At 39.2% G+C, this 19353-nt stretch overlaps 1 protein-coding gene across 3 annotated transcripts in view; it reads left to right on the forward strand.

Moving 5' to 3' along the window:
- GALK2 (galactokinase 2) overlaps positions 1 to 15266 on the forward strand; it is a 49230-nt gene extending 33964 nt beyond the window's left edge. For all 3 annotated transcript variants that reach the window (XM_065641793.1, XM_065641792.1, XM_065641791.1), the window contains exons 9-10: positions 8364 to 8565; positions 14814 to 15266. In XM_065641793.1, the coding sequence (XP_065497865.1) occupies positions 8364 to 8565; positions 14814 to 15021 (410 nt within the window). In that variant the 3' untranslated portion in view covers positions 15022 to 15266. The remainder of the gene's footprint in view (positions 1 to 8363; positions 8566 to 14813) is intronic.
- Positions 15267 to 19353: the final 4087 nt, after the last annotated feature.

Raw genomic sequence — 19353 nt, forward strand, 5'->3', positions numbered from 1 at the left:
TGGAAATCTTGCCAGAATACTTCTCCAGAATTTTAGGTGGCAAGTGAGAGAATTGATATAATGATTTTCTAACTTTTAACTTAAAATAGACTAAAACTTTGATTTTGATTGAACTGTTTCTAAAATGGTAGGTAGCAGATCACTTACTATTTTAGATTAACCTGTGCTGTTTGAGAGTTCTCTTTAAATAACCCAGGTTTCATTCTAGGGAAAAATCTAATCTAGGCTTCCTTTGTAGGCAATAGCTCGTACAAACCCAAACATTTTGGATGGTTACAGCATCACTTGAATCCTGTTTGCTCTCCCTTAACTGGCGTTAAAGACCAGCATAGGTGGAGCTTGTGGTTTTATTTCTGAATTGCTAAATATGTGATCACTTCATAATCATGCACTGGGCAGCAAGTCATCTAGGTCTGTCCTGAGAAAGAAATCTCTGTTACTATCGTTATTTTTTTTGCTTTTAGGAAATTGTTGGTGGAGGTTAACAATTTACTGTTTATAGACTTCTCATGTATTATTGCTTATGATTATACCATGTAGTCATGAGCATTGGCACACATGGAATGTATCCTGGAAGCATATAATAGGGTTGCTAATAATACTGAATATCAGAGCATTTATGAAATAATTACTTTGCATTCATAACAGGTTTCCAGTTGAGATCAGAATCTTTCTTTAAGAACTTAAAATAATCCTTACTTCCTTGTTTCCATTCTGTGGCCTTAATACTCCTGGTGGTTTGTAGGTGAATTGTATCCTTGCCAGTCTTTCCCAAGGTTGCTTTCAGGATAGGTTTTTGATGTGTATGTATCAGTACATATCTGTGTATGTTGATGCTTATATTGAAATAATCAGTATATCTGGAATGATTGCAAACTTTATATATTGAGCAAGGACTAGGTCCTTAATCTAGAACCTATTTTGAACCCCAGTGTTATCAGAGTATGAAAATATTGTCTAATTACATTGCCAGAGGGCACCAGCATGGAACAAAAGATCTGAATCCAGCTCTTTATCTCCATAGAAAGAGTCGTGATAACTCTGTGCTGTCTGTACATAGAAATATGCTGAACCGTGTACCTGCACTCTACAACATTTTCACGGGAAACTACAAGGTTGTCCATCTTCTACACTGTCCCCTTACTCTCCTCTTCATAAAGCAATACAAGGCAGCTTACAGATATTTATACTCCTTATACTTGGTTTATCAAACACAGTTCTACAGTTCTGTAGATTTGAATTGTTTGTACAAGTTATTGTCATTTTTTTTCAAAAGGCAAAGTCTGGATAAAAAATTTAAACATAAAAGCTATAAAGAAACTCAAAGGAAATTTTATACTGTGACTCTGAATAGCATTTGCTGAACAGAAGCTCTTAAACTTGCATGACCATGATTTCATTTGATAAGGGAAATTAAAATGGCTTATACTGAAAGCCTCTTTGCATGAACAATATAAAATTTAATAACAGATTTCTGTAAAACTGTATACAAAGAAGAAACAAGACAGTCACAGGAAGAAGGAATCTAAATCCACTGTTTGCTTTTGTTACACACTAAAATTACATTTTACCTTGGCTTTGGAAAACCAGGGGCTGTTTGACAAAAATATTTTTCTTACTTCCCGTCTTCTTTAACAGTATATTTTAATGACACTAGCTGGCTTCTTCATGTGAGAGAAAACATACTGACAAATAAGTGATCTCTGCAGAGAATTTCAGAATGTTGTTGAACTTCTTTGTTCAACATGAAGGAGAAGCCATAACATTTGTACATGTTTTATCAACTTTTCTGATAAAATATTATAATGTTAAGTGTAAATTAGTTGCATGAAAATTACTATGTCGATAATTTACTGGATTCTGAGTTTTCTCTGTGGCTCAATATAAATTGTCAGTCATTTAATTTTTTTTTATTATTCAAAGCCCAGTGATAGTTACAAATAGCATTTTGTACTGGCATTGTATCTCATGTTTAAGATCTGAAAGTGCTATGTAAATATTATTTTAGCCAGCCTTAAGTCTGGCTTCTCCCCCTCTACTCCTCCAGAGATGGTACTGTATACTTACATAACATTTTATAAGGGTATAAGGCTGACCAGATGAAAACTCCACATGCCCACAAAATGGTACGGACAGGCTCTGAGCAGGTCCCAGGCCAGGTCTGGAAGCCCATGGCAATGTTGCATCCCTTTGTGGGCAGGAGCTCAAGGATTTCTGCAGGTCCGCACTGTACAACCCCCTTGTTCCCCACGTTTGGGTAAGTGCAGATGGTGCATAAAGCCACCTCAAAATCCTGAGTTTAAATCTCCCTTGCAAATGCTTACACAGGGATTGCACTTGTGGCTTCTGAACATCTCTAGAAAAAACAGTATTTATTACTTTCTAAGGTGCACTGTGCCATAACTCTGGCTTGGACCTAAGTGCTTCACAGAACATTTAGTGTGTGGTGCTTGTGGGACATTAAGTACTTATAAGCTTCACCACAAAAGGATATCCTTCTATTAACCACGAAATGTTTCTTCCTTCTTAAACGAGGTATTTTTAAACCCGTTTTTCCTTTTCACATATAAAGTTGTAAGCTAATTTTGACATTTAAACCTTGGAATTAAATTGCCATGGGAGGAGCAGGCATCCATTTGCATTGTGGATTTGCCCTCCTATTTGTCCCCTGGAAAGGGAATTCTAAATCTGTGCTGTAGCTTCAGTGAGTGGTGCTTGAGTAGCCTTTCATTGCCCCTGCCAAGTAATTTGTGTTAATGGTGATCTCAGTGCAAGAACAGTTTCAACATTATTTGCAGAGACAGGCGTACGTGAAGGTGGCCTCTCAGATGTTCTGTAAGGCTGCTCTGGGATACATAAAGCTTTCTTGTGTGCATTAGCAGAGTGCCCTTGTCTTACATGAAGAGAAGTTACCCCCAAACTGGTAGACCTAAGAGCACTTCCCAGCTTGGGGGTCCAGGTGCCTACTCCAGCCTCAGCCTGATGTCATGGAGAAATTCAGGAATGTACCATCCCCTTCCACAAAAACATGGTTTACTTGGGATGAGCCCCAGAGAGGTGGCTGCTCCAGGCAGATCCATGGAGCTACCTGGAGGACGGAGGCCTTTGGGGTGCGCCTCAGGTTAGGGACAGGCCCTGAATGGTCTGGGTTAGTTGAGTTGCAAAAGCCTTGTTAAAGCTACCATTCCTCTGGAGGAAGAATCACTTTAAACCAGTAGTTATCATAATCTCAAAGCAGGTGTCTGCTAAATGGGTCACTAAATCCAGCAATGACTCGTCCCCTGGTTTATTTTCAGAAAGCCAGATTGCAAACAGTTACTTGAGTAGTCCCAGTAGAGTGTTCCCCACTTCAAGTAGGGGGTTCACAATCTGGTTCAAATTAAAGCCATCTGGCAGCATTTTCTTACATACATTGCGAGCCAGAAACCTTCACCCTCATCATGTTCAATCAGCAGGATGCCTAACAGAGAAGGGTACTATTCCACATGAGTAATGGTGGTAGAAACTGTCCCCTACATGATTTTGCGTCAGAGAGTTTTTCCTGTTGTAAATTTCTAACAGTCCTATCAGCCATGTGTAGCTCATTAATCTACAGTGCAACATATCTTAGGAAGCTGCCAAAGCCACTAGAAAAAAATCTATAGCCTAAAGAGGTTGTTCTTTAGCTAAAGGTCAGATAGAATTGTACAGGAAGCCGCTAAAGAAAGGAATCTGCTGAAGTTGAAGTTGTAACAAATAATATGAATTGCTGAGAAGCCACAACGTTTAATTATTAAAAAAAAAAATCCCTGTAATTGGAGTGGACAGGTTTGCACATTTTTTGTAAAGCTAAAAATAAAAATACGACCATACAGTTGAAAACCCACAGTAAACTTCTCTGTTCTATTTAATTAACCCACAATTATTTGGGACTAATAGCCCAGGTTTTTGTTTGGTTTTAAGATATTTTGTATGGATTTTGGACAAACTTTCATTAATGTCAGTCTGCGTGTCTTAACAACTTGGAAGGTTCTCGCTGCAGTGTGAGCTATTAGTGCACTGGAAACTGTCACTGTTTCTTACAAGGGCATTTAGTGGTTTGTAAGTGAATTGAATCTACTTGTTCACAGATGACATTACAGAAATGCTCCACAGAGGCACAAAGCCAGGGTGCAGGGAATCCGCAAAGGGTCGGCAGGAGCTGCTGAAGAATAAATGAGGACTAGTCATACAAAGCAGTTAGCAGTGCAGGAGATTCCTTGTAGAACATTCCGTGTGTCGTCTTTGACACTTCAGAAATACAGTTAGCGAGGCTATGACCTGGAAGGTGGATTAGCTACTGAGCACAGGCAAAACATGTTAAAAACTTAGTGACAAAATGTCACTACAAGCAGACCTAGGTATAGGATTCTCTGTCCTCAAAGTTTTCTTTGGTTTACTTTAATTTCTTAGATCTGTATCTGTTCCAATCCATAAAAGGTATCACTTACCCTCACTTGAGTCCACAAGAAACGTTTTCTGTGTGCAGCTAATACCACACAAAATAAATCTCAATCTTCATACTGTCTTTTCAGAAAAGGACAAAAGAGACCCCGAGATTCTGATTGTGCGAGCATGCCTAGGTCTAAAATCAAACAGTTCACTCCTGCATGGCAGGGAGCGATGCAGAATGCAGCAGAGGAAACACGTAGTGATTTTCAAAGAACAGTTTTTGAGAGCTTGATTCTGGTTAGAGACTAGATCCTTCGCCAATACAAACCTCCATCAGCCTGAATGGCGCTATGTCATTTTAAACAAGCAGAGCACCCGCACTGGCTATTGCGCAGATCCCCTTAGGGAAGAACCGTGACTTCAGATGTGCCCTGGACAATTGCTCTGACATCAGGGGGGCAGCCAGCTTGTTGCATTGCACCAAAGGTTTTAGGTTCCCCTCCAGTCACCAGATATCTACATTTTCAGTCAGATTAGGTACCTAATTTCTATACACTATAATAGATTTAAAGGATCCACATACCTCTAATAATCTGGCATTAGTTCCCTAAACCCTGCTTTTTTGCTCTCCTTGGAGCACCGCAGAGGGTGAGACCATGTAACAGTCCTGTGCAACACTGGAAGGTTCACTTTGAGAGCTTCAGTTTTTCCTCTTTCAGAGAACTCCAGCCCTAGCTCAAATATAAACTAATCAGTCCTGTGCACTTCGGTTTTGTTTCTTTTAACCATGACAGAGTATTGCTTAGGAAATCAGTTCTTTTTAATTGTAAAAAAGTGTGGCTGCATGAAGCACGCAGATTCTGATCGGTTCCTGTGCTCTTCTAAAATCACAGCTTCCACAGCTCTTTGGCATGTCCTGTCAATTCAGATTTTATTTATGCGTAGCTAATATACAGGCAGTGATGTAGCAAGGAGATTCTAATACAGATGTAATTTTTGGAAATACCACATGTGCTTTGCTATCTTTTATTAAATAGAAATGGTTAGTTGGACTACCCAGCTGAACAGAAGAGATACAGGAGGGTTTATTATCAGAAGCATTTGGTGTTGAAAGCCAAAAATATGTGAATTGTTTCATTATTTTATAATAGGACTTATGGAATACAGAGGTGTTTGCTGTTCTGAAGACAATTTTACCTGACCAGTACACTATCAGAGATGAAAAGCAAACTATAAAAAAAATTTAAACACAAACGTAATTTTCTGAAATGAAATGCTGCCCATAACTAACCAATAGTTAATGTAATGATACCAGCCTTTAATCAATACTGATTTGATAAACGTCCACAAAGGAGCCTGAAAATAACATACAGCTGCCCTTTCTCACTGGAGAGCTGCCTGACAGCATTGCTTTGGCCTGCAGAGAAAGCCAGTGTCAAGGTAGCAAACTCTCTCCTACACCGCAACTCTCCTGGGAGCCTGTGCTGTCAAGGACACAGCTCAGATCTTCTGGCTGGTGGCCAGAGCGCCCATTCTGGTTGCCAATTCATAACATGATGAGCACAACACAACCCCAGAGATTTTTAAGGTAATCTGGCCAGTAGAGCATTGCTCTACCAAAGGGTGGTCTCTGAATCAATCACAGCCTTTGGCGAGTCTGTTGCCTTACAATTGAAACCAGACATGTTTTCAGTTCATTCTTTGGGTTACTACTGTTCAATGGTGATTTACAAGAGAGTGTGAGCTATGGCAATCTCTCACGCAACTTCAGATATTCCCTAAACGAATGCACATTTAGAAATCTCCTTGCTCTAAAACAATGGCTTCTAAGAAAAGAATATTTAAAGAGAAACCATCCTTAAAAATAGGCCAAGTTCCCTTTCTTCAATGTTCAAAAACACTGAGGCGTTGCTCTGCAAAATACAGTACAAGTAACTCCAGCAGCAGCAAAATCCAGTGAGGTAGAACACACCTCTAAATGGGAGACCAAAATATGCTCTGTGTGATACTCTCGAGATGTTTCTGGGGACGCTCAATTTTCTCATTTCTGTTCTAGTTTGAAACACATTCAGAGGCCTGTTCAAAAGACAGCAACACAGGGTTTCTCAGTAGCAGGCGGTATTGAATTACAAAATAAATATCACCAGAAGCAATATCACCCGTAGCAGAACACTGTGACGTTCAATGTTTCTCTGTCGTTTTAGACTACTCATATCTCTCTCAGCACTGTATTTTCAGCATTTACAGTAGTGATTTACACTTACTCTAGAGAAATAAAAAGGGATTATACAGGTGCTGATGAAGTTTTAGTCTGTAAGGATTGCAAGAGACTTAGTACTGAACATAATTTTATTTCCAGTCTTTCAAGGAGGATTTCTACATGTACTAGCAAATGCAGATTGTTGAAATCATCAGAAGTGATTCCAGAACTTGGCTGTCTCCATGGAACAGCCAAATGGGAACTCCATGTGTCTGGGTCAGATAGCGAGTTCTGTTTTGAATACAAGGCTTGTCTCTCTTCTCCTTTTTTGAGTGTTTCATCAGCCATTTTAGAAAGCAAGAGAGACCAGAAGCTGAGAGGAGCAGACACACCTTACTCTAAAAGAGAATTCACATGTAGAAAGAAAATGAGGGATGTTCTGAGGTGCTCTAACAAGAGCGTGCTTAAGTTGCGATGAAATCAGGAAACATACTGCAGTAGGTGCTCCACATAGAGAATAAAGTCCACTTATTCAGCACCCAAACAGCTCAAGTAAGCCAATTTAATCATAAATTAAACTATGTCATGTATGCTTCTAGTGAACAATACTTCCTCAATAGCAGCCATGACATTAAATCAAACAGAACTATAGTAGGGGAAAAAAAACGATGAACTACAATACAAGCAGGAAAGGCAGATCAATTCTCAGATATTAGTTGCAAGCCAAACCCTCCTGTAAATAGGAGTAGTAGCTTAAGGAGCCTTTAACCGCAGCCATCCCCTTCCTTTTTATGCCCCATGGTTCAGCCTTGGTGGAGGTCTCTACTCCAATGGCCACACAGGTTTGGGCATCCCCCTTTCCCAGAGGAACTGCTGTTTCATAGCACAATAGAAAAGCTTTAGTGAAAATCCTTGCACAAGTCTTTGATCTTACTAGGTCAGTTCTAAGCAGTACCTGGCTGGGCTTGACACCTCTTGGCATTCACACAGGCAGCACTGACACTCTGACTGGTAACACACACCAAAAACAAACCCTGAAAACCAAACTGAGAGCATGTATGCTCTTCACTGTACCTTTAATCTAGTATTATTTACAGTTTGGGTGAGCCTGCATCATTGTGAAAATATTTCAGAGAGCTTCCTTACCTATGCACCAGGAAATATGGGTAATAGCATTTTTGTGAATCTCAGTTAAAGAAAAAAAAAAGTGGTTGGTGGGGGTTTTTTTTAGTTTGGTGGTTGTTTTTGTTTGTTTGGGGTTTGTTTTGTTTTTCAAGAAAAGGTCCATCTGCACAGTTACGTCATTGATGCAGACTTGTCCTGGAGCAGTCACACATGACACCCTGGGGCCAGTGGCTGCCTGCAGGGCACTGGGAACCTTTCTGGGGTTCTCATGACTCGGTTTTGCTGTTATTTGAAAAATCGGAAAGCTTTAGATTAATGCTCTAACACATGTCGCTGCCAACTCTTGAATTTGTGGCTTGCCTCTGCAAAGTAAAAGGAGAGTGGCTTTGTTCAGTGACACAAAGAACTAGAGCACATACATGAAGTTATTAACATAAACTCTAAATACTATTTTACTAGGGCTTTTAAAGAAGATGTAGGTGAGCTTTTGCAGAGGACTTTTAGTCTAGGGGGTTCTAATATAAAATATGAATTACTAAAAAGATCTAATTCTACTATGGTTTTGTATGTTCCTTTTGTAGCGAATATTAATGGTAACTGTAGTACTTAATATTTTCATTTTGTTTAGTTTCCACCTTTAAGTTATACCAGCGTGCAAAGCATGTGTATAGTGAAGCTGCCAGAGTGCTGGAATTCAAGAAGATCTGCAACGAAGCACCTGCCGATGCAATCCAGCTGCTGGGAGAATTAATGAACCAGAGCCATATCAGCTGCAGGGAAATGTATGAGTGCAGCTGTCCTGAACTGGATCGCCTGGTAGACATCTGCCTGTAAGTTTTGACTGCAAGGAAGAGTAATCGCCTGTTGAGAATATTGTTTGAATTGATGAGAAAATATGACATGGTTGGCTATTGCAATTTTAAAATGAAAGTATTCTTGTCTCTTATTACAAAATTAATCTCCTGCAGGGACATTACATGGTCAATTGTTTCCCTGCTGCCATCTGTGTAATACTTTCAGATGAAAGCTGCAGTTTATGGCTTTATTACAGACTTTGCTTTTGGAGTGACTCATCATCACAAGTGTTACGTTAGACTGTTGGCTATTCTTTCGTTAAGTTGTAGAAGTAATAACTGGTTTTCTTAAAACAGCATCTTGTTCTATTTGAACACTGTTACTTTTTGTGTATTTCTTAACCATGTCAGTACTGCCACCATGGGAATTCCAGGGCATAAGCAAGCTCTTCTACGTTCTTAGGCTGCCTTGAAATCATAATGGTATATTATGAAATGCTGTTGCATTTTTTTTCCAATTCAAAAATATGTTGTCCAGGGTATCAGAGAGGTTAGACAGCATTTCACCGTTTAAAAGATGAGTGTGTTAACTGCTACAATGGCTGACACTCTGGTTCTCCGCTCTGCACCATGTGTCTGATCTTTCCCTACACTATTCAGTCTCCATCTCTGCCCCAGCCTCATTCTCTTAGCTGGGTTCCTTAACTCAGTTGCGCCAGGATAAAACAAGCCCTCAGCTCCAAAACACGTTCCCCGAGTGTCATTTTCTCGCTTCTCCCTCTATTCCTCCCTAGTTTCATATCCTCTATCCAGAATAAACCAAGTCTGAGAAATGGTATGAAGTGAGCTGGGAATCACAGGCTGTTGTTTTCATAACTCTGCTACAGTGGATAATGAGATCTGGTATAACCATGCGTTAATACAGAAAGTCAAAACTTTAGTACTCAAATTCTAGGCAGTATTTCATCCATACCACAGGACAGCATGAAAGGTTGTACATGTTTCAGTGCCTCTTAATTTCCATTTTTCTGGTACATTTAGTCACAGGACTGATATCTTTGATCTAAAGTCCGTGCTTACAGAAGGAATTCAGTGGCCGTGATCATTTTAACAGTGGCGTGGGGGAATACACAGCTGCCCACCTGAGCTTGCCCAGCACTGCTGCATCCCTGCCTCTGCTCCAGTCACCTTCGCTTCCCTCATTCACTTCACCATGGCTCCTGGTGATGCCACCTTCATACTTCCGCTCATCTGTTGAGGTTCCTGCTCCTCCTTGGAGATGGGTGTGCTTAGTTTGGGAAACTGCCCTAAGCCAGGGCATTACCTGCCAGAAGGGAAATGTAGGGGGCCATAGCGTTAGCAGGCCTGAAGTCAAGCAATGTTGTTTCACTGTCTTTTAGAAGCAAATGCTCTCTCAAAATACCCCATCCTCTCTATATCTTTCAGTCTTGAAGAAAACAGAAACTGTTTCAATTTGACACTAAAAGAAACGCATACCTTACCATCTAAAAATGAAAGTTACAAAAATATTTCCTTAGCAGCAGCTGGCCTTTTTTATTATTATTATTATTTTAGCCCAATAAATTAGTCTGGCTTATAATGAAAATCTGAATTTCACAGACAGATGTTTTCTTACTCCATACTCATGCGGATTTTGTACATTGTAATACCCATTTACCAGGTTTGTAAATTGATAGAGTATGGTACTGATGATGATTTAGGTTAGTCTGATTTCTTTTGCAGACAAGATAGAATGGCCTCTGAGCCAGAAAACTACTAAGTTAAAAACTGAACAGAAGACTTTTGGACATTTTCAGATTATTTTGCATATGGGGTACACGTGCTGTTTTGTGATAAAACACAGAGAAGCCCTGATAGCCATTGGACAGTCTGATAGTCATTTAGCAATACAAGTTTTACTCCTTCTATTGGGAGCCAATCCCATACATAACTCACAGGCTGTGTTCGGTTTATTGGATCACGTAATGATCACATAACAGAATCGGCTGCAACACTCACTCACGGGGCAGTTCCACCATGGTCATCCCAGCTACTCAAAGGGAACTGCTGATCTGTGTGTGAGAAGGGAGACCTGTCTCCAGAGTCAGCTGAAGACTGAAACTGTGCTCAACCAAATTATCAAAAATCTTGGGCTACAAAGTCTCGATCTAGTGCAAGGTATCAGCACTGCCTGTTCTGTGACACCACTGGCAGAGGAAAAGCCTTAAAACTTAACATCTGCATTACTTTTAGGTACAGTAACTACCCAGTGTTGGTGCCTCAGGCAGTAGCATCTGACGACTGACCTTTGCCAAAGTGACTCGCCATTTTAAGTGTCTTCACTTGGGGTATCCAGCTCGGATCAGACTGGTAGGGCCTGTTCTCAGAAGTGCTGGGAAGAAACTATCCTGTTTCAAGGAAGGGAAAACAAGTGGGTATAAACTGGTGATGTGCACTACAGTGCGGAGTTACCTGTGCTACATTTAAACAAACTAGTATGGGTGCTAGCAACAGGCTGTTGCAGCATGAAGCTCAGCATAGGTATGAAAATTCGGCTTCTCATTTTTGCTGAGCTCTGTTCTTTCACAGCTAGACAGCTGCTGCTCTGAGCTGCCTTGGTGCCATAACGCTGACTTGCAGGCGGTATCACAGACACCACCACATAACCCAAAGGAAAGGAGTACACAGTTAGGATTTTACTAAATTAAGTTTAAACTAATCACAGCATTTCAGTTCCAAGGACCAAAATATAAACAGTGAAGGGAAAAAGTGATGTGTGTGTCTATGTTACATCAGATTTCTAACTTACCAGCAGAAGAGCCCACAGCTAGTATGGTGAGTGTAGCTAAGCACCACAGTGGAGGGTCATTTGCATGAAACAACTTCTAATAGGTATATTAAGATTATTTAATCTGGGGTGGTTTTACTACATTCATTGCACAGAAACAGGTAAATTATTTGTTCATTATTCTTTACAGTCTTGCCCTATCAAGAGTATTTCCTAAGAAATGTATCTTTCTTCTAAAGAAGGTTGATATTCTTTACTGTTTTCCTGATTCTGTGATTAGATTTCTGTAGTGTATAGCTGTATATAGCTTTTCTAGACAAATGCAGCTTAAGCCAGCTTCTAATTTTTGGAAACTATTGGAAAAAAAGTCTTAAATTTTCTCATATTGTACATTAAAAAAACTATGAGACACAAAATCACTAGTCACTCTAGGAAAACTTGGCTGATGTGATTATAGAAATGGCCAGGAACTACATAAATTATGTTCTTTACTTACAATGATATACAGCTGCCCTGTAACTTTAAAAAGCCTTTCCAAAAATACATTCCACAGAATTACCCGAGTCTACTGCTGCTCTCTCCTTACAAGGTTAAACTGTGAAGAATAATCTGCATATCCAGATGTTTTCTGTTTTGCCTAGATCTTTATGTTTTACTGTATAACCTCTGCCAAGAAAGAAAGGGATCCATACTTGCTGTGGTTTGTAGTGCTGAAAACTGTAACCACTAGTTGGTCAGTTGGTTTTTTTTTTTAATTTTTGCAAAGACAGAAGGCTTGTACTTCCTCTAACCTATCTATGCTGTTAATGGCTGGTTTACCGTTAGTCTTTTAAAGTAAGTAGCACAGAATATTTACTAAATAGTCAAGGAACAAAAAACTGGATCTGAGCTCCTGAGTTTGTTAGGTACTTTTGAAAATCTCTCAGAATCCTTGAGTGTTGCAAATAACTTTATTTCATTCCCTTATTTTCCATCTTTTGGTAAGAGAGAGACCAGAAGATCCCGACTCCCCTTAAACATGAAGCATGACGTTAATGGGATGGAATACTCTTACTGATCAGTCTGGATGTCAGTCAAGCTCTGCCCCATCCATGCCCCCTCTCCTTGATGCCTCACACCTGTGGGCAGAGCACTCAGAATGTCCTTGGCTCTCAGACCAGAGCAATTAAAAACATTAACTCTGTGCTGGGGTGTTCTCTCTTGTTTTCAAACCAAGTCCAAATAATGACTGTGCTAGCTATGAAAAAGAAAGGTTTCTAACTGCATGAAGAAAATTAACTCATTTTCAGTCAAACCAGCACATCATAGCATCTCCATGTTTTCTGATTAGCTGGTTCATAATTTTTAGTATTTGGAATTAACAATATTTCTCTGATTTTTTTCGTGTCTTGAAGCACTATTCTCTTTAAAATGAGGTACTGCAATGTCTTACCTATCACTTCCATATACCAAACTATGGGACGATTCAAAAAAGACAAGTTCAGACCAGTTCCAAAGGTAACTCATGTTTGATCTAGATGTCTCGCATGCACCACATCTCCAGTACATGCACAATTAGGTGCTCGCTTCTAAAACCATGTCATGTCAGGTACCTAATTTTTAGGTGTTACAGCACTGCCCATCAAAACACTGAGTTCTTCAGCGTTAAGCCCAAAGTGTCTAATCATACCACCACATTTGAAACCGTTAGCCACAGCGTTTTGAAACACAGTGACTTCAGCTCTGAAACAGGCATGTTTTCTGTCTACATTATGCTTTATTTCAACTATTTTAAAATGACTCAGTAAAAATGAGGCATGAGCATGACCACAGAGAATTATGAAATCAATAAAAGGGTCAGAACAATTCTGAAGGGATTTCAGTTGCCTACTGAAATAAAAGCAAGACACCATCTGAAATACAAAGTTCTGATTGAGGTAACAGACCAGATGAGTGCAGTTGATTTAGCAGACTTTGAAAAGTGGATTTGGCCTTATGAAGTTGATGGAAATCCCTGTTAATTGCAATACAGACTGGATTAGATCCTGCTCATTTTAGGAGGTGGTTCTATGGACCAGAAACAACAAAAATTGCATCAGAGGATGAGTGGCTTACAGGAATAATAATAAAAATAAATAAAATAAAACAGCAACAGGAAATAAAGAATGAACACAAAATTGAGTCAATACGAAGGGTGGCACCACACAGACACACTGAAGAAAGTGTTTCTGTTCAAGAAGTTGCGTAAGCATGTTTAGAATCAAACACATATGTAAGTACTTGCTTACAATTTGACCTAAACCTCTACTAACCCAGCAGTATACCAGATTCATTTAACATAAAATGCACATACGAAAAATTACCACAGCCTACTCCGAATGAGCTGTCATTTTCCAATGTTATTCACATGATGCTGTATCTCCCTCAAACACGTTCTAGGACTGGCAAATCTCTCAACGCATAGGTACTGGAAACATGTCAAAAGTATTTGCAAATCAGATTAGATCTCTCATAAGGTTTCAAATGAGTTTTCTAAATCATCCTGTTCTGACTAGGTTGGAAAAGCCCCAGACAAATGTATTGTATGCTATTTTCTTATTTTTTCTGCATCTAAGTAAAGATCAGGAACACAGGTAAGCAAACTAATGAAAATAATTCTACTAAATCCTAACATGACAGTGTCTGAATCTTGCAGAGCAATGGCATGGGATTTGCTGTAGGACATTTCTAGCAGGCCAGTATCTTGAGGCTTGGAATGGTTTATATTTTGGATGCCATTTATTTGTCATTGTTCCTTCTATTCATCCTCCTTATTGAGAGCATTTTTTTTTTCTTTTGGGACTGAATTTTTATTTTACCTCTACTGCTGTAAATCTGTTAAGTTCCTGAAGTTCCTCTAAAGAGAGATACCTAACCCTGGCCATTCAGCATGAACAGACGTTGAGTGCAGTGACTCTGTATGACTTTTTAAGAGTTTCCGAACTCTGCTTTTCTTGACTGGCACACTCAGCCGTCCTGCAAAAGCCTGTAAATCTTCAGCATGTTTGAGATGTGTCCTGGAAGAATAGAGCTATTTGTCTTTGCCACATTAGAAAATGGCTTGCATGCCTACATCCTGTGCAATTAGTTTATGAACCCTCCTTTGTTATTTTTGTCTATATCTGTTTTCACTTCTGATGTCTTATGAATGTTGCTAACACAATTGCTTGCTTCTTCCATTTTCGTCTTCTCAGTTGCACTATGATACTTAAAACAGCTGATGCTGAAGCATTATAAAAGAGGGTGACTTTTGGAATGGACAGAAAAGATTATACTGCAGTTTAAAGTGTCAGCATTTTTTGTTGTCCAAAATGGTGACTGCAAGTTGCTGTAAGGTCAAGTGAACTTCAGAACAATCAGGTGACATAGATGCATTTCAGAGCAAAGTATTCATTGGTTTTCTATAGGAATTTTATATATGACAAATTACTCCTTTTTGGTTTATTTTACACAACTTTTTTCTGTTATTTTGTTTTAGGCAATTTGGGGCCATCGGGTCACGTCTGACTGGAGCTGGATGGGGTGGCTGCACTGTGTCAATGGTACCTACTGACAAGCTGAATACTTTCGTAAAAAATATTAAAAAAGCTTATTACCAAACTGATGTCCAAAGGTTAGCACTGGAGAAAAATAGTCTGTTTGCTACCAAACCTGGAAGTGGAGCTTTGGTTTTTGTTGAGGCCTAAAGAACGTAAGAAATTTAAAGAAACTATGTAGGGCATTTAGAACTGGCAGTACTTCCCATGCCGCAGTAAATGAATGCCTTTTCTGTTTTTTATTGTAATGAGCAGTTGCTATTATCAAAATGTATTTCTGAAGAAGTGCTTAAAAGAAAACTCTTTGATTATGAAGTCTTTTTTCATACTAAAAATCTCTTTCAGAGTAAACATTGATTTACAAAATCCTTCTGACTGGAAAACTGAAATTGAAATAAAAGGTGATACTTTGTTATGGCGGATCTCTCTTCTTTTCAGTTTAGTGTCATAAAAGTAAGACCAGGTGGAGCAATGAGCTATTTCATTGTAGGGCAGCAACCTTGCAATGTCAGCAGGGCTGCTCAGTGCTTATTCTCTTTGGGTGCTGGATATTCTTTTGTGTGTCTTGGAGAAACAGAAGATTAAACTGAAGCGTTGAAAAAATTGGAAGGAACTTGCTAAACATTACAAGTTTTATACTCTCCTCAAATAGGATTGTTACCATTGCAATTAATGATCATGTTGGAGGAGCACCTGCAGGCCAAGTAAAACATTAGGAATACATTATGTTAAGCAGGAAAACTTTCCTTCTAGGTATGTTTCTTACATATCCCTCTGCAAGGGTGACTTGTTAGGAAAGCTTCAACAAAAAGGAATGCTATCTGTGAGCTGTGTAGTATGACAACATACTCCCTGAAGTGAATGAACAAATAATGAAGTAAAGTTTGGGTTTGAGTTATCCAAACACCATACTCTAATTGCTGAATCCTAGCTGTGCTTCTACAAGATAGAGCATTTGCATTTTATGCAAAACTATTACAAAGGATTAGATATAATGCATTGACCATGCAAATAAGCAAGTAAAGTCTATAAGGAATAATTAAGGAGATAATTCACTCCACTGTACTGAGCAAAAGTAAATAGGTAAGACCAAGAGTGAATATCATTGACATATTATTGACAAACTTCCACTCCTGACAACCTTGAGGTTGTGCCTGTGGTATGTTGGAAGTACAGTATCTGCAATCCATACCCACCTCCTCCGCAGGAGAAATGATTGTGACTGCAGAAAGAGGCGCCTGTACATCATACCCAGAGACATCCCAACCCTGCTTCCAAGGGGAAACGGGGTTCCTGTGCCCTCTCTCTCCCAGCACACAAACTTCCATTTCTCTGATATCTACAGTGAAAACTCCAGGGAAGTTTTCCTGGTGTCATAACCCTTGAAGCCATAAAAGACATCACAAGAGTTGTCCCTGTGCACATTTTTGTGATACTAAGCACAAGTTAACATCCAGAAGTCTGTGTCAAATTAGAGATCCTCTGTACATTACCCATGCTAATTCAGGCCAAACCCAAATTCTTAGAGGCTACTAATTCTGTGAGAGGACTGCCAAATTTGAACACAGCAGACGAACAACAGCCAACACAAACTGCCAGATCTTTTCAGGAACCTCAGAGGGGACATACAATGGTCATATTATCACTAGAGAAGATCTCTGTTTTCTGACATCCAGGAAAAGGGGAACAGAGAGTGCTGTACATCAAGCAAATCAAGTACTCAAGAGAGGAAAAGGATGGGGTCTGGGCATGATGGGGAGAGATGAAAAGAGGATTTGGAGGGAGGATAGTTAAAAGGATGCGTTTGAGAAGGGGAAAGCAAGGGATAAGGGAGGTAGTTCAGAACAAGAGGCAGAATTATGGAGAGGTTTAATCTCAAAACACTCTATTACTCTCTAAGGAAATAGATTGCCTTGTAACCTACAGTAGATAGGCTGTACATTCAACTAATGTAAACATAGGACTCCAAGAATCAAACCACCATAGGTAAGTATCTTCACTAATCTCCAAGATAACCTTAGAGATTTTAAAAAAAAATCATGCCGTGGCTTTGTTACCAACTGCCTTATTAAATAAAATTCTCAGTATAATTCACTGAGTTCCTGTTTGTTATCCTGTCAGAAGAATGGAGTACAACACAGTACATACCAATCCTTTCATTAACATATTTACATCAAAATTTAGTTCAGCTGGATTCATGGAAGCACTAATCAGGGTATGAGCAGAATACAGATATATTTGGGGGCAGGGGGTATTTTCCCCCTTCTTTATAAGTTAGGCATGATACACAAAGTCATGGAATCTTACCAAAAGCACGCAGGCAAGTTTTCAGGCTGCAGTACATTTCAAAAGTTTTCTGTCAATAAATCTTAAAAAAAGATATTCTCATAAACAAAGAAAAGGAAAACGGAAAACTGGCGCAGTATAAAAGAAGAAAACTGAATGATCTAAACTTGTGACTAATTTCTTTCCTCTTTTATTGCTTCAATGTCTTTCCCATACTTCTGCTGAAATCTGCAAATAAAATCGGGACATAACTTTCATTGAAAGGCCCACAGTATTCAAACCATACACATAAAAGTGGCACTCGGGCATTTTTATTTACTGACTACCAAGAGGAAGTAAAAGTTTAATTAAGGAAAAAAAAATTAAATGAATCTGTGTTTGGGTTTTTGTTGTTGTTGTTGTTCACATTTTAATCCTTTGAAGACTTTTTTTCTACATAATGGTAAACCCCCCTGATAATCAGAGCATGAGAATGATACACCAACAAGGCGTAAGGTAAGCAGAAAGGACATTAGTAGTATTTCTAACAATAAAGCAAGAAGATTTTTCTTTGGATGAAGATTTCTGTGCACAAAGCAGCAACTCCTTAAGCATACCTCTTAAGCAAGTCTTTCCAGATCTGTATTTTTTAGCTTTTTCTGATTGTATTTTCAAAATCTCTTTTGTAGTTAAAACAGTGCTAATTGGTGTATACACACACATATATTCAGAAAAGTAAGAAAACAAAATATCAGAAGATACTCAGAGGTGATGCATCCTGTTAGCATGAGCTATGACTATCAGTAGAGCGTGATGTTATCTTGTTATAATGTCTGACTGTAATTCATTCAATCGTGAGTTTAATCTTTCCGTGCGGTAAACGGGTTCTAAACCTTTCCAAAAAGGATTTGGAATGGAGACGCTGTTTGACATCCAAGTACAGCAACGCTGCCTGGTGCCATATTAATGCTCTGTATTATCTTAATCCCATCGACATGTCCTTCTTCATCGCTGTGTGTGCTGACCGTGGATCTCATTTGTAGGAACATCCTCATGCTCCGAAATAGAGGAGTAATTTTACCATTCGCATGATGGGGGGATCATATATTTGTATATTTGTATATTTGACATTTGCTGCCTTGGACACAGCACACAGACATACATCGGGAATATTGGTTTCTAGTTAATATGATCCGAATGCCAACTTTTATTTTAGTAACTGCTGTGTACTTAGTATAATCCTTCTGAAATTCCTCTCTCAGTCCGTGTGGCTTTTTAACAACATCTTGATATGTTGGAGCAACTGCTGTGCTACAGTTTCAGTCAAGTGAAAGATTTGTATTTTCAGCTAATTACAAAATTTGTTTGTGTGCTAAATCCCTATCAGATACAGTTAAAGAAAGATACACCCAGAGTAACATTCACAAGAGCTGTCTTGTTCTAAAAAAAAGATACTTTGCCAACCATAGCTTTTGTGGGCAGGACCGAAGCAATGCTTTCTGGTTCTTCATTATATGCGTCGTCAAGAAAAATGAATGCTATGAAAGGACTGCAGAGTAATGAGAGCATGAAAACCGGACTGATAAGGCTTAACATCGTGAAACCTCTGAATCATGCAGCGTATTAAATTAGACTTTAAATGCTAATTTTGAGATGGAAGGCTAGGTATTGATGAGAGACTAGTTCACAATACAGAAAGGAATACAATGAGGAACGTAGAACTGAAACTGAAAATTGCTCCGTGTGATAGAGCCTTGTTCAACAGGTTTTCCCAGTGCATAGAACTGGCAGAGAAAGCGCTGCCACGCAATATTGCTGTCACATCTGTCCTACCTCAGCTCTTCTAGGTTAACCAGCTTTTTCATTGAACGCTCTTCTGCGATTCAATGTCCCATAATACAGAGACAAAAGATTAATTCTGTTCTCGACCTTATCTCTGCAAGACACCACATCACAGCCTCCAATACCAGCACCGTGTTTACGAGGAGACAGAAGCTGCCTGGTGCTGCTGGTGGACAGTCCCCAACCTCCTCTGAAATCTCTCATACTTCAGTGGGACGGCAATACTCTAAAGCAGTAGGAACAAGCTGTAACTGATACATTGGGAACTGCTGTTTTCTGGGCAGACTTCTTTTTCCTCAGGTCGGCTATGATTGTTTTACCAGTAAAACCTGAAGATGAATGTTTTCTGGAGCCCCAGAAGACTTTGCAGATTTG

Source organism: Caloenas nicobarica, chromosome 10, assembly GCF_036013445.1.
Source record: "Caloenas nicobarica isolate bCalNic1 chromosome 10, bCalNic1.hap1, whole genome shotgun sequence".
In the NCBI taxonomy this organism is placed as follows: Eukaryota; Metazoa; Chordata; class Aves; order Columbiformes; family Columbidae; genus Caloenas; species Caloenas nicobarica.